The sequence below is a fragment of the Poeciliopsis prolifica genome, unplaced genomic scaffold, assembly GCF_027474105.1.
Source record: "Poeciliopsis prolifica strain line A6 unplaced genomic scaffold, Auburn_PproV2 SCAFFOLD019, whole genome shotgun sequence".
In the NCBI taxonomy this organism is placed as follows: Eukaryota; Metazoa; Chordata; class Actinopteri; order Cyprinodontiformes; family Poeciliidae; genus Poeciliopsis; species Poeciliopsis prolifica.
In genome coordinates, this window is record NW_026562394.1 from 8,045,772 (window position 1) to 8,067,835 (window position 22,064).

A 22,064-nucleotide genomic window follows, 5' to 3' on the forward strand; every position below is an offset into this window, starting at 1 on the left:
ATGTTTCAGATTGATGTGCTTCTATGCAGAGAATATCTGTGTCATGGAGCCCCAGCAGAGTTGAGACATCAGTGAGCTGCTCCGCTGCTTTCACTGATTAAGACGACAGTGAGCATCTGAAGATGCAGCACTGCTGACTGCGCCTGCACCTTGTGGAGCCAGAGGGAGTCACTATAGCAGCAACAACATGATTCCTGCCTGGTTTACTGAAAACAAACTGAAATGTTTCTTCGAAGTCAAAGAGTTGGTTCAGACATGAGTAAAAGTTAGTGTCTCCCACTTGTTTTAGTTAATGACGAAAACAATTCTGATTTCTTTCACATTTTTTTTAATAGTTTCATCAGTTTTAAATGGAAAACTGATGCCAACTTTCTGCTTGATATTTTTAATTTTTGTGTTTTTTTTTTTTTAAACCTTGTGATAACAGGAAAAAGGCCAGTTCGGCCTACAATAAGATTTGCGCTGCAACAACCAGGAGGTTCTGAACGGCGTTGGAAAGACTGAGGTGTGAAGGGTGGATTGTGTAAAACTTGTGCGCGACTCTTCGCGCCTTGTTTAGACCTGCAACTGTACTTTGCCGTTTCCTGTAAAAAGAGCGAGGTTGCAACTTGTCGCTTTACGTTTAGAGGAATTGTTCACGGGCTTCAGAGAAACACGAGGATTAAAACGCATCAGGAACCAGGAGGTGACGTTTTTTTTTTTTTGCATGCACCTGGGCCTCCTCGGTGCGATTGGCTCACCATGTTGCCAGCCATCGGCGCTGCAGACAGAGACGGTGGGTGCTCCCCTTCAGACTCCTCCCCTCTCCTCCTGTCTGCTGGGTTTTGCCGTGCCAGCAATGAATCCTGCCAAGATAAAAAAAAATAAAAAATAAAACGCATCACATTCAGACTTCAGCTGTACGTGGGTGGTTACTCAAAGTATTCCAACGCCCCTTTCGTTCAAAGTACAGCATGAGCTACAGATTTATAGATCTATAGACCCAAGAAAACACCCACAATTCAACACTTTTCCCAAATAAGGTCGGAGATAAACACTGATGGTTTGACCGGCTCCTTTGGACGACAAGTGCTCTTAGTGAATCAGTTAAAGTCGACGCAGAGACGCAGCACACATGCTGCGCTGCAGGCGGACACGCAGGAACGTGCCAAACGTGTACTCCGACACCAGCGTGGTGACACGGGAGCACGTCGGCTGACCTGACCGGAAATTCTCCGATTTATGAGAAATGCAGAGTCAACGTTCTCTGTCAAGTTATCAGCGGTCAGGCAGATAACTTTTCTCCACACCCAAAACACAGCGAGGAGCTCGGGTGGATGTGTTGCCATAATCAAAACAGATCATTAAAAATCACCTCAGCAGTGATAATGTATTGGAAACACAAAAGACCTGAAGCTAAAAGCCATTTTTATACTCCTACCTTGTCGGAAGATGTAATAAAACAGTGGATCCCTAAATAGTACGATGCAAATATTACAAATATACACTTATATTTGTAATAATTTTATTCAGTGACCTGGGAGTTCACTGAATGAATGTGAAGCTCTCTGCTGCTGAATTCATTCAGTGCATTCTTTTGCCTTTGCAAGTTCAGTCAGGAGGAAGAGGAGCAAGTTCAGTTCAAGTTTAGAGAGAGAGAAAAAAGTTAAATACTGGCTTTCAGACAAAACATGGACCAAGTCTTTACTTCCTTGTTTAGGAGTAGACTAAACAATCTGATTATTGTTTCATATTGTTCTATCAAAGTTTTTTTACTTGCCATCCTCTTGCTCGGCTATTTTTTTTTTTTTTACCATGACACACCCCCTTTTGCACACCACACCACTCCACAGAACAGAAAGATTTTTTTTTTTATTTAATTTTATTTTTTAGAAAAAAAGAAGAAACATACTCACAAAAACCAAACTTCAGCTGCAATCTTGCCTCAAAGTGTTGGATCAAACGTTCTGTGAAAAGTTCAGTCTACTTTTTAGAGCTGAATGTGAGCTGGGAAGAGCTGCAGTAGCCTCTGAGTCCCAAACAGAAACTGCTTGTAATCGAGTGTGTGACACGCCTCCCTCCGCCACTGCTTGCTCTTCCGCCCCCCTCCTCCTCCCGCTCCCTCAAGTGAAAGAAAGTCATACTGCGGGCCACACACGCCTTACAACATGCAGCGCACTCGTGATTTGTTTTGTCGTGGGGCATTACCGTCAGTCCCGAATGTACGACACCGATTATTCCATACGGGCGATGGGTTATATGTGCAGCTGTAAGAGATCACACTGGAAACAAAAACAACCTATTAACTAGATTAACTCCACAACTTTGTATTGTGGAACTGACAGCAGAACTACAAACCAAAAACGGATTATGGATACTTAAAAATTTTCTGTAATCAGAAAGTTGCTTCCAAACTACATTAGCAGGAGCCAGAAGAATCTCACTTTGTGGTATGTTTGGAGGACTGAAAAAATTGTTACGAATCGATTATTGAAACAATTGTTAGCTTGTTTACTAATCAATTAATAGTTAACTGGAGTATGCAGACTCAAAATGTTTGATTCTGAAAGAACATATTCAGAGCAGAAATTAAGTCTAAACTCCACAATACATATATTTTGTACTCAAGATTAAAGGAAATATTTGTCTGAAAATATGCTGTACCCAGAATTCCTCAAACAAGTTTGAGCTTCTTTGGGTCCAAATTCTGTTTTTCCATTCTTAAAAAATAAAAAATCATTTTGCTGTTCTCTTATCAACTAGTTAATAAAAAAAAAGTCATCAGAGCAGTCCTACAATGCACCGACATTAAGTCTAGCAGAAAAGACAGTGCTTTTCACAAGTTAGGATTTTTTTTAGCTGCAGATCAATCCCTTGCTACAGACGATCAAGAATGCTGTGCTGTTGCATTCCAGGCAATAAGATGTTTATTGTTTAATCTTAAAAAAGACATGGATTCGTTTATTTGCATGTTTTAGTGCAAATAAACACGCTATATCTAATACTGTATAAAAAGATATGTGGTTAAATGAAGAATTCTACTGCAGCCCAAATTATTTAACCACACAAAAATTGCACAATTTCTTTACATCATACTACAATGAAATCCAACAGATTCTGGCACATTTTGACAAACTGGAAGCAAAACAGTGATGATGACATTCTGCCAAAAAACGAGCATGAATACTTCAATAACCCTCTAAGGTTCTGTGCATGATTATCACCAAATTTGTAAATAAAGACACATTTATGTGTCTGAACGCTTATTTTGGGAGAGAGGGAACATTTTATGTTGATGAGTTGCAAGAAAATAGAAGAAGAAAAAGAATGTTATTTCAAAGCCAAGAAATTAAATCTGAAGTGACTGATTGATTCTAACAAAAAAAAAGTCTAGCTGTTGGCTTAAGACACCTCAACCTGAACAACCAGGCATGTAATTCAAGTCAATTAATTGCAAATCTGTTTGCAGAACAGATCCTGCTTGAATATGAAACAAAGACAGCGACAGCGCTCATCCCGCTCACTGCAGCATTTTATTAAACTCAAAACAGGCGTGTCCCTGGGGCTAACAACGGGTGACAAAAGTTAAAAAAACAAACAAAACAATTCCAGGTAAATGCTCCCACACCGCTCCGAGTGTCATGTGGCTGCTTATGCAAGTCAAATCATGCTTAAACCTACACAGACTTATGACTGAAATAAAACTGGGGCTAAATACAGAGGATCGCCATTGGAGTATCAATGTGTGTTACATCACAATCGCACTGGTTGCATGCAATATTTGGTAGGACATATTTTAAGTAACTGTTCATGAGCTAAAACTCATCAACAGTGGTGGGAAAATAAAACCTCAGGACAATGCAAGTTAATCATAATTGATATTGTCAAAACAATATAATCTCAATGACATTTTTCCTCATGTAAAACTGTCTTGAAAGAAGCAGCAGCTTAATAAAACAAGTTTTGGGCACATGACAGTAAATGAGAATATGTGCTTCGATGAGCCATGCTAGATATTTTACAGAAAATGTCCTAAAATGTCTGCTAAACATTTAAAGTTTTAAGAGTTTGCCAATCTTGTTGGTAAACCCTTACATTTTCTCTTCAGACATTCAACCCTACACTAAAAACATCGACAGTTTTCGGGTAATGAGTTTCCGAACAAAAAGTGTTTTATTAAGCGCCGTGTGATGCTTCTTCCACAGAAATGTCAAACCGCCAAGATGCTTCTTATAAGAAAATCAAGTTTTGCTTCACATCATGTGACTTTCAACAGAATATCATGCGTTTATCTGCAAAGATAATTTTGATTAGGCAAAAAAAAAAAAGAAAATCTACAGTGGAAAAAAATAAAGACGTCAAGTCGGCCTGATTAAGGTTTTATCTGGTAAGCAGAAAAAAGCTACTATTTAGTGTTCAGTTATTTGAGAAGCAGTTTAGTTCTCCAAATCTCAGCCATCCGTGGAATTAGTTGAATGAATGGCAACAAATAAAGATTGAACTTGCTGAATCTGTGCCACTTTTTCTTCCTCTAACAACTGAAGCGCTACAAAACAATCTATCCTATTTTTAGATCGCTGCTTTCCATAATTTTGCTCACTGGACTTCAGTTCCTCACTGCAAGCAATAATAAAGAAGAGACGTAGGAGAGATTTCCAACTGAAACTTTATGTGTGGTTGTAGTTAAAGTGATGAACTGCTTTGCACATTGTCTCAAAATAAAAATCCAATTTGCTAGCTTAGCATCTCAGTATTCCTGGATTTGCCAGTCTTTATATGTAAAAAAATAAAAAATAAAAAAAAATCTTGATAAAGATCTTTATCTTCAAGAGAAAAATCTTTTTTTTTTCTCTCATCTCAAAAGAGTTTGATACAAACTGAAGGATTCATTGAAGTGCTTCCTTCTCATGGCGGTCTTTGTCAATTTGTGAATGGGGCTTTTATCGTGCTGTTAAAATATTTGTAAAATTAATTCTACAGCTAATATATGGAGTAATAATTTGTATTTTTTTTAATTAAGAAAATTATGTCTTCCCAATCCAACTGGTTAAGCATCTATAATAATGAAATACACTGGTAAAATAATGAAATGAAGCATTTTAAACTTACCAAATAAATTACAATAAATAAATAAAAATTGTTCAAACCCATCTATAGCTATGCTTTAGTACACAAGCTAAACTATACTAGAGACAAGCTGCAGTTAAAAAATACAATTTTAGTCCAAATGTGTAACTTTTTACATCAACTGAAGTTTATTCAGTATGTCAGAGAAAACAAATCAGGATAATTATACATCTTCTTAAAAGAAAAATAAGATGTATAATTATGAAATACAATATTTCTACCAAAACATCTCAATAGCTTGTTTCAAATTTAAAAAAAAAATGATTCAGCTGTTCAGCAGTTCTATTCTGCTAATCAGTCAATTAAAACTTGCTTTTAATCGCGTTTTTATTCATTTATTGCAAACAAGAAGGGGGAAAAACGAAACAAAATATGAGTGATGATAATTATTACAACCTATGAATAAAGAATCTCCTGGAGATGCAGTTTCTATTCCTCCTGGATAAAGAGTCCAGGTGTTTTTCAGTAAACTATGGTTAGAAATTTCCAGAAACAAACAAGCTGTTTGAGGGACTGATGACAAACAACAACAGGTGTGAAACAAGTTCAAACACCCCTCGTGTGAAAGTGAAAGTCGAAGCCAGTTCGATCACAGACTGATGCTGGACTCCAGCATGATAACTCGTCAAACCGAAAGCGTGTCTCTCAGTGAGAACTATGTGTCCAAAAGCACTAGCTGTAGGCTAGCTTCCGGATAGCAACCTTACAAGAAGAAGCTGGGTAAAACTCGCTCGTACGTCCATTGGAAACAACAAACTAGTTTAAGGTTCACAAGTGCCACCTTCGTCTGAAAGCCCAGGGGCATGTCACATGAAATATGCCGCTCAGAAGTCACTTAATTTAAAGAAATAAACCGAGTTACTCACTCAGAAAGAATCAGCTGACACAACGGTGACTCAGTAGACTTCCGCAACTTCCGCATTCTTGTGCGATGACAAGGACGCCAGCCAATAGCGAGCGAGCAAACCGACCAGCTTGGGCCAATGGCGCTTCAACGTTTGGTTTGGCCAATCACAATTGGAAATGGTGCAACCCGTGAACGGCACACGCCCACTGCCGAGCCAATCACATGTTACTAAACGCTCGAAGCGCACCAATAGAAAATCACAGCGCGGCACAAATTGGGTACACACACAAATAGCGCGGTACGTGCGGCGGCTCACATGTACAGCAGCGGGAGTACAGCCGACATGAGGCATTCAAGGAATTCACGACTTCCTGTGCATGGACCACAGCAATAAATGAGAAATGACAGAAAAAAATTTAGTTTGTTAAATTCAGAACAGAACATTTTGTATGTTTAATTTTTATTAAAATAGCTAATGTGGTCATGTAATTATCAAACAGAATAATTTTAAAAAAATTAATAAGTATTCCACTGCAGGATCATTAATCAATTTCTCTCAATTACATGTTTGATCAATTTCTGTGGCCTGCTTACAGGAGCCCACAATAATTACATACCATATTATATGGTCGACTTTATCAGTGTTTTAAACAAGCAATCAAAAGGGGGAAAATGTACAATCGAATAACCAAAGAGGGAAATGGTTAATTTATGTGATCCACCATAATGAATTAAAGCTCAGCATATCAAAGGATTAAATTCTGGCTATTATTATCGTTAACTCTGAGTTGAGGATTTTGATTTGTTTCTTCAATGGAAATAGCGCCCTCTGGTGGTAGAAATTGCAAATAAAACTGCAAAGGTATAGGAAAAACTCTTATTTACCCTCAACTTTATAAATGTATAATGCTTTGTTTTCACTAGTGTTTTCGTTTACTTTTACTATGGTTGCATTTAAAAGCCTCCCGGCTCTTCTAAATCAGTAAATCCTCTGAGCTAATAAGCTCAGTGTGTCAGATTTACCATCCGTGTTTGCTCTAGGTAATGTATACATGTTTCGTCCTGGTGACGCCTCTTTGTCACACATTTTCAGACGAGAAACAACCTGGTCAACTGCGGTGCTGAGTGTTTTAAAGGAGTTGCATCAAGAAACGAAGAGGCGGACAGGTGGGTGTAGATCCTACAGGACCAATCATAGCTGGTCATCAGGTCAGTACTTATCTGAAGGCTGCCAGACTAGACACTGATTTCTGATTTCCCTCTTGACTGAACTGAGATCCTGCAGTCACACCATGGTAAGTCCCTGCAATAACAACACGAACAAAGACTTTTTGAGGGAATACCCTCTATTTGATGCACTACTACAAGTACGAGATCTTGAGAATTAAGCTCAAATGATTTGCTTCTTTTTTTCATTTTTAGACAACCTACACAGATAAAGGGGAGAAGGTAAGGTTTAAATGATCTGAGGTAGATTTTGTGTTGCTTGGCAATCATTAAAAGCTCCTAAAGTTAATTTGTCTGTCTTCTACTTTGCAGCCCTTGAGGGGGCGATTTGTCAGATTTCATCATATCACCTTCTGGGTTGGCAATGCCAAGCAGGTTAGTACCCAAACTGGCCTTCACATACAAGATACTCGTTGTGATTTAGCATGCAGTGCATCACCTATCTACAGTCACTAAAAGGATGAACCCTTGCCTCAGGTGTCTGTAAATAATGTTCAGAGTAACAAGAATCTGATCACATTCCAGGCAGCCTCATTCTACTGTGACAAGATGGGCTTTGAGCCTCTGGCCTACCAGGGTTTGGAGACCGGCAGCCGAGAAGTCGTGTCACATGTCATTAAGCAGAACAAAGTATGGAGTTTAAATCATGCGTCTGAATTCAAAATGTTTCCACCTTCTGCTTAAGTACAACATCCTCTCATCTCTTTACAGATAATCTTTGTTTTCCAATCTCCACTAAACCCAGGAAATGAAGGTGAGTTTGATCCCCAGGACACATTAGACACTGAAAGACGACAGGCTGCGAATGTGATTAGCTGTGTGTCGGCTTTTCAATCATGCCTGTGTCATCTTTCAGAGATGGGGGAACACTTGATCAAACATGGAGATGGAGTAAAGGACATAGCATTCCAAGTGGAGGACTGCGACTTCTTGATCAAGGTAACCTGACAGAGGACAACACAGATTGGAAACACCCCAAACGTTTTGTACTTGATCAGCATAAGACAGTGCACGAAGGTGAAGTGGATTAGTATTGAAGAGGTATAAAGATGCACATATGTAATTAAGTCTCAGAAATTTTCTGTAAAGACTTCAGAGGTTTGTCAGAGGACGTCAGAGGACAAGCAGCATCATGAAGACCAAGGAATACAGCAGACAAGTCAGGGAGAACGTTGTGGAGACATTGACAGCAGAGCTACTTTGTGAAACATTTCCCTAAGCTTCGATCATCTAAGATCCAACTATTAGATGTGGGGAAATGGCATTGCACTGCTGTCAAACCTACCAGGTCATGGTCGTCCACCTCAACCGAAAGGCTGGGCAAGTAGAGCAATATCCGTAAGCATGGTGCGTCTGGAGGAGCTCAGATCCACAGTTCAGATGGATGTATCTGTTGACAACTATTTATGTTTTCTACAAACCTGACCTTCAGAGAGACTTAAGACTTTCTGTTGGATGAGCAACAAGATCACAAACACCTTGAGGAAGACAAAATCAAAACCAACCTTTTTTTTGCGGGGAGATTGATTGAACTAAATACAAAATAATCACAAAAGAAAACAGCTTAGAAGCTGCAGAAGACTTGAGACAGGGTTGGACACACGCCATCCAGCAGAACAACTTTAAAAGCTACTATCCAATGATACATTTATGTGTTAGAATAGCCCAGTCAAAGTTGAGACGCGAACCGAGATTCTGTTGCAAAACTTGAAAATTAGCTCAGCTTGTAGAGAAAGAACAGACAGAAACTCCGACGGAGATATCCCCACACTGTTTGTGTTGGTCTTTCACATAAACCTACGCCAAAGTTTGTGACTAATATAACACTATACAAAAACTTTCAAAGATTGTGAATTCCTTTAGTACGTCAAACTAGAAGAAATTCCACTGGATTTCCTAGTTAGACATTTTTAAAATACAGCTGCACATTCAATTACATGTTTGACCTCCAGAACCCGCAGGTTCACCTGCTTCAGTGAACTGCTTTCATGTTTATCTGATGCTTTGCTCTTGTGTGCATGTTGAAACAATCGCAAACATGGCAGCCTTGTAATACGTTCTACAGCTGCGACGTCCGCCTGAACTTTTTTTTTTTCGCAGTCAAGGTCAGTCGAGAGGTTGAGATAAGCTGACTCTGTTGGCTGTCAGGTCACCGCAAGGTCACAGAATCCCTGCTGAATCAATGCAGACACCAGTCTAGCGAAATGTTTCTGTCTACAGACGGGCGATTTGTTATTTAGCCACTGGAGGGCGTTCATAAACCGCTTCACAGGGCTTAGATACACCAAAACACTGTATATGTATATATACAGTGTATAGGAAAACACATGTCATGTGTTTTTACATCCCCACATCATGATGCTGCCACCACCACGTTTCACCATAGTCATACAGAGTGTTATTTTTCCACCACACAGTACTTTGCATGATAGCAAAAAATACTAAAAAAAAAAAAAGTTCAATTTTGTTCTGACCTGACCAGAGCACCACCTTCTCCCAAATGCCAGACTGTAAAAGAAAATTCTTACGGCTTTTTTTCCACAATGGCTGCCTTCTTGCTTATGTGCCACAAAGGACAAGATTGATAGTTGACTTCGTAGAACATCTGGATCAGTTCTGAGATTAAACGTCAAGCAGGTGGAGCCTTCAGAAAGCGGTTAGTTCAACTTTTGAAGGGTACGAGTGTAAAGCGGCAGAATCAAATTCACACCACACCTTCCATATTTGTCATATCAGTTTCTATTTGTGACATAAACAAATGTGAAATGGTGTACGAATACTACTCCCCCCCCTAGTTGATCACTCAGTCACCGTTGTGTGCTCCTGTTTTTCCAAAACCCCGTCCTACGTCATTCCTCGCTGACAGACAGCCCGGGAGCGAGGAGCTGCGGTCGTCAGGGAGCCGTGGGTGGAGCAGGACGGCAACGGCAAGGTCAAATATGCTGTGATTCAGACGGTACATAAAAGATGACTCACACACGTAAGCCTCATGTAGAACACACCGAGGAGTCTGGGACTGAATGAGGGTGTTGTGCGAAACGTTTTGTCCGCAGTATGGCGATACAACCCACACGCTCATCGAGTACCTGGAGCCCTACAAAGGCCTGTTCCTGCCGCGCTACAAAGAGCCTCTGTTTAGGGACCCTCTGCTGGCCAAACTGTGAGTCCTCACTGCAGCAAAAAGAAAAAAATATCATAAAACTGTAGCAAAATTGTTCTGTTCGGACTCTAGAATATACTTCTACTCTGCTTTGCATATATGTACATCTGGACATAATAAATATGCTGTCAACAATAATATATTGGGTTTACAGAGCCGGATTTACAAGTATGTCTGGGCAGGAGCCTGTTTCACTAAGGAAAAAATATTTTACTGATGCAAATTACAGAACATTAATAGGCAATCCTTTATGTCACCAGGCATGAATTGATGCATGGCAAGTGTAAAATATCCCCCAGCCAATATCTCTATGTTGTTCCCAAAGAAATTTGGCTAGAACTTTGTAATTTTCAAAAAGATTTGAGTATTGTTTGTATTGATCAACAAAATCCCAAAATATGAATACAATTCACCTAATTTAGGCCTGAGGGTTGAAGTACAATTTCTGTACTTGCTGCTCCAGAAGCACATTCGAAAGTCTGCTGTGGTAGAGTATACTGACATACAGAATCGCTGAAAACTCTTATATATTAAACTGTTTTATACTTTATCTATGCTGATGTCGTCCAATTGACATTGCGGTGCTGTGTCTAACTTCCTAATTATGCCCCCTTTTTCCCTCTTTTGGTGTTTTTTGATTACAAAATGTCCTAAATTCCCAGGTAGGATCTGACAAGACAGAAATATCATTCTTTTTCAATCACTGGAATTTTCCGGGAGTCCATCCATAATCGTTTCCGTTCACTCCTTTTCTCCGTAGTCCACCAACAGGTTTGAACTTCATCGATCACATTGTGGGAAACCAGCCAGACGACCAAATGGTGCCAATTTCCGACTGGTAAGTTTCGCCACAGGTCGAGGAGTCACTCGGGGGTAAAAAGGGACAAAGTAAACATTGCACTTGTGTTTGAGTGACATGTTTGGACACAAAAGCAAAAAAAAAAAAACCCCAAAAAACAACTGCTGTTTCACAAACTCAAAAGTCCACATTTTGTTCAGTAGAAATGATTTCTTTGTGCGTTTTCATCACTTTGTTGATGTTTCTCACCAGTGGCACGTCCAAATAATAGATAATACAGGCATTGGTTAATTAGAAAGTTGTCTTGTTCACAGAATTTGACATGAATTTGGACCAAAAAAAAATGCTTATTTGGTTGGCATGCAAAACACATGAAAATTTTACATTCTTCAACATGACTCATGGAGGTTGTGTGTGTGTTTGTGGTTCGGTTGGTCTAAGAACTCAGACTCTTCCTCATGTCCCAGGTACCAGAAGTGTCTGATGTTCCATCGGTTCTGGTCGATAGACGACAAGCAGATTCACACACAGTACAGTGCGCTGAGGTCCATCGTGGTGACAAACTATGAGGAGACCATTAAGATGCCCATCAATGAACCCGCCATGGGCAAAAAGAAGTCACAGATCCAGGTGCGGCTTATTGTTTCTCGGCCTTCCTTGTTCCAAACGAAGGATTGTCAAAGTTAGAACTGTTCGCTCTGTATAGGGGGTGTCCGAATATTTTCTCATGTGGCCCAAAATTATAAATAGAAAGCACTTAGAGGGCCACAAAGGGAAACTTTTGAAATAAATTTATTTTACAGCTCAATAACAAATTTTAAAACATTTCTCTCGCTGTCTTAATCTAGCAAAGCGCCCAACTCTGCTCTTGAGTAAAATCTGTTGGATGTTCTATTTATTGCAAAAATAAGATAAATGCAGAAATCATGGTTAATAAACGAGAACTATTTTTTTTGTTTTGAGCCACTGGGGCATTTTTTTTTAAGTCATGGGAATTATTTCTGTAAAAACAAAAAACAAACAAACACATTAACAGATTAGATTTGCTCCACTATAGATTTGTGATCAGGGTCCACATAAACTCATCAAAATATGGACAAGCTAAACAGATGCACAGTCTTTTGCAACGCACCGACGTCCAGCATCTCTGTCCACAGGAATATGTGGACTATAACGGGGGACCGGGCGTTCAGCACATCGCCCTCAACACGTCGAACATCATTAAATCTGTGAGTGACCGACTGACAGGAAGGCTCAGCAGGGACATTCCCGACGCAGCTTTTCCATTGCATTTTTGTCTCCAACAGATTGAAAACCTGCGGGAACGAGGAGTGGAGTTCCTCTCAGCTCCTGACATGTACTACGATTCACTGCGGGAGAAACTCCAGTCGGCCAAAATCCAGGTGAAGGAGGACCTCGACCATTTACAGGTGAGGATGTGTTGTCTTTAACTCTGCTCTTCAACAGGGCTGTGTTGTTTTTGGTTGATCATTCATCAGTGACGTGTGTTTCCTACGCAGAAGTTGAAAATCTTGGTTGATTTTGATGATAAGGGTTACCTTCTTCAAATCTTCACCAAGCCCGTGCAAGACAGACCGACGCTTTTCCTGGAGGTCATACAGAGGAACAATCACTTTGTAAGTTACCAGTGAGGTAACCATTTTATTTCCATCCATCCATCCATCCATCCATCCATTTTGTTTACCTTATCTCTAGTGGGGTTGAGGGGTGCTTCTCCGGGCGAGAAGCAGGGTCACCCTGGACAGGTCGCCAGTCTGTCACAGGGAAACAAACAACCACACACATACACCGAGGGAGAATTTAGAGAGACCAACTAACCTGACAGTTATGTTTTCGGACTGTGGGAGGAAGCCGGAGAACCTGGAGAGAACCCATGCATGCAAACTCTGTGCAGAAAGGCCCTGGGCCGGGAATTGAACCCAGAACCTGCAAGGCAACAGTGCTTGGTTCAAGCCCAGTCCGGCCCTGCATGTGAGAAATGTATTCACGTGAAACATTTTTCTACATTCATTACTGCGAGATTATATCATCGAAATACAAGATGAAGCACTTTCACAACATTCGGAACAATTAGCAATAGTTAATGAAATGACTGTAGTTAAAATTGTGCTTTGTGTACGTGTGGGTAAGTTAGTCACCCTAAACAGATTGGATTCGCAGGCCTGTGGTCATTTTCCCCTCCTGAAAGACAGAAAAATGCCTGAACACCTGTTTGCAGCTCCCACCCAGTGAGAACTGCATCAGACCAGCCCACTTGTAAAAGCTCTGTAAATCTTTCACAGATGAATCCAGATTAAAAAGCTCACATCTACACAGCAAAGAGAGCAGGAGGGGGGGGAGGAGATCTTTCCTTTGGCTTTCACCCTGTGGCGTTTCATTTATGACACCCAGCACCCAATCCTGCCTGTCAGAACAGGCGCGTCTTGTCACTCTCTAGGGTGTGCAGATGTGGATGGAAAGGATGAAAGATGTGCGTAACTGGATATGGAACCACACCAAAGACTCCCTCAGACGAACCAGCAACACTTGATCTTCTGATTATTTGGGAAAATATTTCCACCACTAATTTGGGAAGTTCAGAGTGACTTATCTGCACCGGTGTTTCTTCATGTCTTCAGGGCTTCGGTGCGGGGAACTTCAAGTCTCTCTTTGAGGCCATCGAGAAGGACCAAGACGCCCGGGGCAACCTGACTGTGGTTACACCTGAAGGGAGGGCCAAAGCCTTTCGCTGATCTCCGACCAGACCGAGACTCACTCTGAGCGGCGAGGCTGCAGGCTGAACGACCGGGATGCGAGAAAACACTCACCACAGCTGCAGCACGTCCAACGCATTCGAGAGTGTTGAAAATCTTCATGTGACGAGGGCCACAAGCATTAGCCCACTCTGCTTCAATATGTTAGGAATTGTGTTTGGCTAAATAAAGAACGTCTTGTTTATATCTATTGTGTATGTGTGTTTAGGAAAGTGAAATGATACGTATTGGAAGACACCCGGGTGTTTTTACCCTCCCAGCCCCCCCAAGGAAGAAGACGGAGGCTAGCATCCTGTTTTTATGCTAAACACGTAGCCAAAGCCAGCAGCTACTTCGCTTAAAAAGAAAACTTCCTAATAAACAGTCAAAGTACAATGACTAAATGTGATACTCAAATGGTGGTAATTTCAATATAGCTGTGAACAGGGCATGGTTATCCGTTTTTTTCACTGTTTTCAGACGGCTAGCTATGCTGACGTTCTTAGCGAACATGTTTGAATAAATATCGCCGTGAAGACCAGTGAACACAGCAGACAGGACAGGTAAGTGGACGCCATCTTTTCGAGCGAGACGGATGTGCAGAACTGCAGAAGGATAAAGTGGATGCAAGATGTGTACAGGGCGAGGGCAGCGGTGGGGAAAGAAAATCTTGGGTAACGCGTCGACAGAAAGTTAGGATGTTTGCAGACGACACTGATCTGCAGCAGGTTGAAAATGTCTGTGAGATAAAGATTTATTAGTGAGGTCATGATGAATGTTGTGAAATTTTTGTTGTAATAAGAATTTAGATTTATGATGAAAACAATAAACTCTACATAGTGATGTTTAAGTACCCCAGAAACTAACTGCACTTTCTTTCTCCAGAGCAACTGAATATGTCAATATTTAAGCTAAGAATAAATGCAGGCGTTGTGTGCTATGTAGTGATAAATTAGATTATCATTATTGTAACTTAATATTGAACTTTATGCAATCAGTACATGTTGGAAGGCCATATGTCCCATCCCTATTGGGACATTTCCAGTGAAACAGAAAGAGTTTGGACGAACCGGAGACCAGTAGAAAAGTGAAACCGAAAGAGTTAAAAGGGTCGAAGGTTTAGAAAGTTTAGACGACTAAAAAATACTCCCATGGTTCTGTAGCAAAATAAACAAAATCAAAACTCAATTGTTTTGTATTTCAAAATAATTTATTTGCATATAATTGGAATGAAGACAGGTTGATATATTTGCGATGGCACCAGTCAGTTTCTATACAGAAACATTCACTCTATACAGAAATCTTTTCAAACCTGGACAAAAATGGATAAATATATTAGTAAATAAATATATTAGTGACATGTCACTATATTGAAATGTTCTATTATATATATAAAATACAACACTATCTTGTTTCTGGGTTTTGTTGTTCTCTTTTGTACACAAAGTATCCAAAATATACTGACATTATCCCTTAACGTTCTAGAGGGACCGCTTTTTCTTTCTTTTTCTCTTGACTATTACAAAAGGCAGTTTCAGCTCCTAATTCTTGCAACAAAAAAAAAACAAATACAAAACAAAAACACATTAACAACACAAAGAGAAAAATCTTGAACGAGGATGAAATCGTGCCAGATGTTCTGTGGTAAATGCTACTCTTCACATGCTGATGGTTGTGGGCTGGCTTGCACTAATACTAGGAATTTAAACTCATTTCGGTATAAAATCTTAAGGCCAAAGTGCTTATTACAATTCAGTCATTTCCATGTCAGTCCGTGGGACTGTTTGGGAACATTAAAAAAAAAAAAGCAAACGTCACCCCCTCCCATACATTAAGCTAAAGGCACATTCAAAGTGAGGTATTTGTAAGGACTAGAGGTGATAGATTCTGCATGATTGCCCAAAATTATTACCACGTCTATCTGAACATGTGCTCTCGTCGGGCGCTCGAAGAAACGCAAAGGAAGGGCGAGGAAACGAGAAGGCACTACGCATATCAGCAGGGTTCACTGAGTTCAAGATTAAAAAAATTTTTTTTTTTGCCTCTTTGGTTAGGCAGGTAAGAGCTGTTGTCGTCGTCGGGAGCTTCCTGATTTTAGTCTGACTCAACAAGGCACACGTGAGGGTTTTTGTAAGTGCTGCAGTTTCCACAAGTTCTTATTCAGCCGCAGCTGGTCTGCCCAAAAGTTACAAAAAAGTAAATAAAAGTAAAAACACTTTTACTTTTCATTATAAAAGTAAAAGTACACTCACTAAGCCTTTATTATTGGTTTGATCTCAGCTTATTTCTGCTGGAGTTAAGTAGAAAGTCCAGATTCAAATGTTGAAGCGAGACCAACTTTCTCCTTTACGGTTTAGTATTTTAGCAACGCACTCCCTCCCCCCCTCCACTGGTCAAAAAATCGGAGTAAGTGGTAACAACTACCTCAATTGCAATTGTTTAAAGCGGTTTTACACTTACAGAAACAAAAAAAACAACAACACGTTGACAGTTCATATTTCTTGAATTGAAAGTGTTGCCGAGTTCAAGGTGCATTTTCTTTTCAAATGCCAAGCGTTTCCTCCTGTACCGACATCAAGCTCTAGTAGAAGTGGTGCCACAGCACAGAATCAGACTAACTGATTAAAGTACAGTACCGTGCAGAAGTACTCATCCCCACATTACAGCAAACTTCAGTGTATTTCAACTTTTTTTTCCATTCTTTTATCTTTTTACAAACGGAGATCTTAATGGTGTGGCATGCATTTAATATTCAGCTCCTCTAAGCTCTGAGGCAACAGCTTTGAGTCTTTTATTGTATATGCCAATCACATTTAGTCAACTGAAGTTTGAAATTTTTCCCATCAAAAACAAAATGCTGCCGCAGCATGACGCTGCCACCACTGTGTTCCAATTTTCGTCCTATGTGTGCATTTTCGCTCACATGTTTGTTCCCTAAACGGCAGGACTTCTGATGGCCTTCTGGCCACTCATCCATGAATGCCTCAATGGATGATATATGATTTTTGAATCAGAATTTTACTAGCCGACTTTGGAAGCCAGTTATTAGCACCAGATTTCTGCGTTTCCATTACAAAGTCAAATTTGTCGATATTCTGCTAATGTCGAAAAATAGATACGTTTGTGATTGCTGTGTTTCTATGAAATAAGAAAGGGAATTAAAATCACAGATGAAGAATTCTGCTCACGTGATGAGTCAATAGAAAACATGCCGCGTCCTCCTGCTGCTAACTCCTCTCGTCATCTTCTTAATGTTTGCATTATCTGATCAACGACCGGATATTGATCCAGTTTCTGATTGTGCGACACTGTGTGATATGTCGATGTTTTTTTTTTTTTTTTTTTACGTGTCAAAACCACAATGTTTCCATTGCGAAATAAACCAATTTCGATACGGCCAAAAACCTCCTCATCCTAGCAGCAAAATGTTTTTTCGAAATTGCCGTGTTTCCATTAAGCAAATTTGTCTTAGAAATGCCAAATTTTGCCATTATATGGTCAACGGAAACACAGTTAGAGAGAACAAGGCCGAACACGTGCTCTTTTCCCCTCACCCAATAAAATCCACTGAAGTTTGAGGTTGCACCACGTGAAAAGTGAACAGATTCCACCAGGCGAACATTTTGCAAGGTACTGTTACATGACTTTACTCCAGTTGTGCTACAAAGCAATTACGTTTTGTTTCACAGGTTGTGGAAGACGAGGGGAAAGCGTAACCTTCGCAGCAAACAGCATGACGTCAAGGTGAGTTAAAAATAAAACCAAAGATGTGATCGCCATCCTCCTGACGAAGCCTCCGTCTGAGGGGCTCACCAGCACTGAAACAACCACTAGCAAGAGAAATGACAAAAAAAAAAAAAAAAGACATGATAATAGCTTGTAATGACCATCACATAATTCAGTCAAACCGGCTGGTTTTGAAGAACTAAAAACCTTGCAAACAACATCAAAAACAGAAAAGAGAAGAACAAAAGAAAAAAAGAAAAGAAACAGCTGCCATTACTGAAACAATGAAAACGAGGCTGAGCGACCTCAGAGGATGCTCGTCGTTTTGAGGGGGGCTGAGCATCGAAAAACTTCCTCTCTCCGTTTGAACAATCCGGACTGCCGAGAGAGGGAACTACTACCTGTTGAGTTTGTGGAAGCTACATAGGAATTTAAAACAAAACACTACAGCAGTACCTTTAAAAACCTCCCCTCCATCCCCCCACTCCCCTCTCTCTCTCTTTGTGTGAGGCGTGTTAAGAAAATCTGAGCTGAGGTAGGCTGGAGAGAAAAGCATTTCTCAGCTGAGAGCGGACTCAGCGAAGGAAGGCAGAGAAAGGGAAGTACCTCTACGAGAAATCAAGTTACTTTGTATTAAAAAAATAAAAATAAAGAGGACGTGATGCAGAGACGAAGTCTCACTTCATGCGGGCTCGACGCCCAAAGCAGGACCATTCGTTGGGTGGCGGTTGCTGAGGAGCTTGGGAAACTGCGACCATGTGAACAATCCTCCTGCGTCTGACCAGGAGAGTCGTTTCCCCTGCAACACCCTATCCTATCTTCGCACATTCAAATCATTAAGTATATATATTATATCAAATATTCTAGTTTTTTTATTTTTTTTAACAAAATGAAGATCATTTCACTATCTGAGGATGGGAATTCTCCTAAGGCAGCTGGGACTTTTGCTTGAGTGAAGGCGTGACTGGTGGGATTTTTGTAAGGACTTTTTCCGTTCTGGCTCCTGGGCAGCAGTGGGGACGAGACAGTTTCTCACACCCCAGACTCCTCTTCTGATCCTGTGGACACAATCGAATATGATTAATATGATAAAAACATCAACAACAAAAAAATGGACAAGAGTAGGATTGAAAACAGCGAAAAGCGCATGCATCGACTACAACGAGACAGCTGCGAAATGGTTGAACGTGGATTTCCACAAGAGGAACTGTCAAAGTTTTTTAAAAGTGCAAAGAGAAGAAACCACAGCTAATTGCACCTCTGAGCTTGCATGGAGCTGACCAGAAGCAAAACTTCAAAGTAGATTATTATGGGAACTGGGGGGTGTTGTTTGTGAACATAAACTTCATCTGGTAGGAAAATGCTTTCTTTTTTTGTGTCCTCTGTGAGTACAGATCTTTTTGAATCTTTGTCCATCAGCCATAGCATCAAATTTCTTTCCTCTGTGCCTGAGCCAAATGAAGGAGGAAACATTTCCCTTCAGTTGAGTATTTTAGGTTTTGTTTCATCCACCAAAATGTCTATCATTGGCTTTTGGGGACATTTAAAGGCAAAAAAAAAAAGTATTGAAGGGAGGAAACGAATTGATAAGAGTTTGAGATGCGCTAGGTGGCGCTGACTAGTTATGCTGTGCTTTTTCTACAGTAAGCAGTGCGTGAAGCAGTACAGGGTCTTGAAAATTGTGGACTTAATATTTTGAGGTTGATTGAATATTTTGAGTGTGTAATTGTTGCAAAATTTCCTGGATTTCATAAAGAGGTTTTATGTAGCTATTTTATGCAAGATATTTTGGCAATAACATCAATATCGGCCAAAATTAGTCATTTTTAACACATCGTTATCGGTCTGCTGAATGAAACGGGATGATAATTACAAACAGAGAAGCGGTGGTGCAGTCTCCAGTGTTTTGATATGTGAGGTCATTTCCACATTCACTACAGGACGGCAGATTTCATATAAATGATATAATTAATTAGCAAAATATCAAATCTGACCATAAATGTTCTCCAGGTGACATTATATCTGAAGTGACAGAGTAAACTTCATGCAGGGTAGCAGTTTTAAGTACATAAAAAGGATCCTTACCCTGATTATGTTTTATAGATTGGCAGTATAAACAAATGTCCGTGTTGCGCTCAGCAGAGGACCCCTGGTGGAACCTGCAGGGGGGCCTGTCCATTGAGGTCCCGGGCCCCATAAGCTGAGGCTCTGAGTGAGCCTGCTGCACCTGTCTCTGCCACACAACGTGAGCCCCCCCGCAGCACGGCCACTCCTCTATCCCCGCCGAGTCCAAGATGAGGGGCACGGGGAGCAGGGCCGGGTGCAGCTCTGGCGGCGGGCAGCAGTAGGCCGGGCTCTGGCCGTAATGAATGTGGATGCTGCGGTCGTCCTGGAGGTCCAGGCTCTGGTGAAAGTGAACGGAGGGTCCATCAAGTAGACAGCCCCCCACTCGAGGGGCGGGGGGGTGTCCGTGGCCCTGGTGGCAGCAGCGGGACTGCAGCTGCAGGGGGATCGGGGGAACAATGACCGGCGGTCCCGTTTGGTCGAGCTCCTGCCGCTCTGTCCCTGGGCTGGGTCGATCGGTGGGCTCTGGCTTTGGGCAGTGGCAGGGGCTGTGTTTTGGGGGGCACGCCGGGGAGTCTTTGTCCTGACCCGGAACGGAGGGGGCGGCCCCCTGCTCCTCATCTGAGCCCCTGCTCGGCCCCTGGCCGTGCTCCCCCTCCTCGTAGTGGTGATGTCTGTGCCGGTGGTAGTGGATGTGGCTGAAAACAGTCTGCGGCTGCTCCTCCAGGCAGCCTGCTTTGTTCACAACAGAATCCAGAGACTTGGGCCGGTTCTGAGCCGCGGCCTCCAGACTGTTCCTGCGTGGGGCGTGCCCACTCCCCACTCCGGCTGCCGGACCTGCCCCGAAGTACCCGAACGGATCATAGTCGCTGCTCAGAGAGCTGCGGAATGTGGACCAGCTGCCATAAACGCCCTGCAGGGACACGTCCGTGCAGTTGAGGACAGAGTCACTGGAGGAGCCGTGCCAGGGTCCCGAGCTGGAGTCACTGGCCGGCCCGTCCGCCAGGTACCCGCTGCGCTCCGTGTGGTAGCTGCCTCCAGAGCAACTCCCATCGTCCTGCCGGCCATTGCCCGCCACCCCCCGGCTCTGCGCCGCTACCGAGGAGCCGTGCTGCAGCCTGGAGCCGGATGCGTTCCGCTGGGCCTGACAGGAGGAGCGGTAGGTGTGGCAGGAGCGCCGCGACGCGTAGTGATGGGCGGAGGTCCGGCAGCCGGCTCCGAGCCTGTGGGGTCGCCCCGGAACGTCCACTGGGAGGTGGAACCCGCAGCTGGCGCCTAGCTGCCGACTGCTGAGGAAATGGAGGGTCTGAGCGTCCATAGGAGACGAGCCGCTGTAGTGGCCCAGGTTGGGGTAGGGTCCAGAAGGCCCGCGGGGGTAGTGGGGCCTCATGGAGAAGGGGATGGCGTGCTGGGGGAACGGGTGGCTGTGAGGGTTGCTGTACTGCTGCGGGTGCAGGAAGCTCTGGCTCTGCTCCGAACTCTGCTGGTTTCTGTTTCTCTGAGGCTGACGCTCCGTTCCTGAGGACGACAGACAGCAAGAGAAGAGAGAGGAAAGCTCTTCAGACAAAGTAGAAATAAATAATTTTAAAATTCCAAATTTGTTTCCTGGGTTTCGTACAAAAAAACCCCTGAATTTTAATCAGTGTCACCAACACACACAGTTGGTGACAAAAACACTGTACATTATATACTTAAGCTAAATTATGGAAAATCAATTCATGTATTAAATGTTTTGTAACTATTTTATTGGCGACGTACAAACAGGAGGAACATGCTCCCGTATAATGGCAGTCAGCGAGAGGTTGATCAATCCCAGGCTCAACTTGCTGCTGCCTTGCTGGCTTCCAAGCATTTGAATGGGAAAATGCGAAAATACAGCGATTTTAAAGAAAAAAATAATCAGAATTGGTTGAACTAAATAAAAAATAGGTACTTTATAGTACAAACCAACAGGTGAAAACAGCAATCCAAATGATCTTATCATTATATACTATTTTTCCACGATGACAGGTGAGCAACAAATCTGTGTCCTGACCCATGATGTTGTGCATGCAGAGAGGACAGGTGCGGTGCTGCATCAGCCAGGGATCCACACAGTCTCTGTGGAACTCATGAGCGCAAGAGATGATCCTCAGATTCTGGCAAAGTAGAAAGACAAGAGACAGATTTGTTGGTCAATTACCCACTAGGAACAGCAAACAAACAGCAAATATATTCATTCCCCTCATATTGTCTTTGTTGTATTTTATCAAGTCTTTATATGATTAAGACAGAGAAAGAAGTGAATGACTGAAAGAAAAACTAAGGATTCCTGAACCCTGATGAAAAAAAAAAGATCTTCTTGCAATTTTTACAAAAATGGCTGATTGGCAGGGGTGGACC

General features: G+C 41.8%; 3 protein-coding genes across 4 annotated transcripts in view; 1 reads left to right on the top strand and 2 right to left on the bottom strand.

Annotated features, from left to right (window-relative positions):
• mtmr4 (myotubularin related protein 4) overlaps positions 1–6,026 on the bottom strand; it is a 44,036-nt gene extending 38,010 nt beyond the window's left edge. The window contains exons 1-2 of one of the 2 annotated variants that reach the window (XM_055043452.1): positions 5,973–6,026; positions 741–845 (exon numbers count right to left, since the gene is read on the bottom strand). In XM_055043452.1, coding sequence (XP_054899427.1) covers positions 741–755 — 15 coding nt within the window. In that variant the 5' untranslated portion in view covers positions 756–845; positions 5,973–6,026. Of the gene's footprint in view, positions 1–740; positions 846–1,895; positions 2,041–5,972 lie in introns of those variants that run through there. The other variant, XM_055043451.1, reaches the window with a different exon arrangement.
• A 1,131-nt stretch (positions 6,027–7,157) lies between these two features.
• On the top strand, positions 7,158–14,099 carry hpda (4-hydroxyphenylpyruvate dioxygenase a). The gene is made up of 14 exons (XM_055043413.1): positions 7,158–7,248; positions 7,376–7,402; positions 7,493–7,555; positions 7,706–7,810; positions 7,892–7,934; positions 8,037–8,119; positions 10,047–10,136; positions 10,234–10,340; positions 11,101–11,178; positions 11,607–11,769; positions 12,297–12,368; positions 12,447–12,569; positions 12,660–12,776; positions 13,779–14,099. The coding sequence occupies exons 1-14, from the start codon at positions 7,246–7,248 to the stop codon at positions 13,890–13,892; spliced, it is 1,188 nt and encodes a 395-aa protein (XP_054899388.1). The 5' UTR covers positions 7,158–7,245; the 3' UTR covers positions 13,893–14,099.
• A 1,010-nt stretch (positions 14,100–15,109) lies between these two features.
• Positions 15,110–22,064, bottom strand: part of LOC129368439 (E3 ubiquitin-protein ligase RNF43) — a 94,488-nt gene continuing 87,533 nt past the window's right edge. Inside the window, exons 7-9 of the mRNA XM_055043407.1 lie at positions 21,718–21,820; positions 19,704–21,200; positions 15,110–18,676 (exon numbers count right to left, since the gene is read on the bottom strand). Of these exons, the coding sequence (XP_054899382.1) occupies positions 18,651–18,676; positions 19,704–21,200; positions 21,718–21,820 (1,626 nt within the window). The 3' untranslated portion in view covers positions 15,110–18,650. The remainder of the gene's footprint in view (positions 18,677–19,703; positions 21,201–21,717; positions 21,821–22,064) is intronic.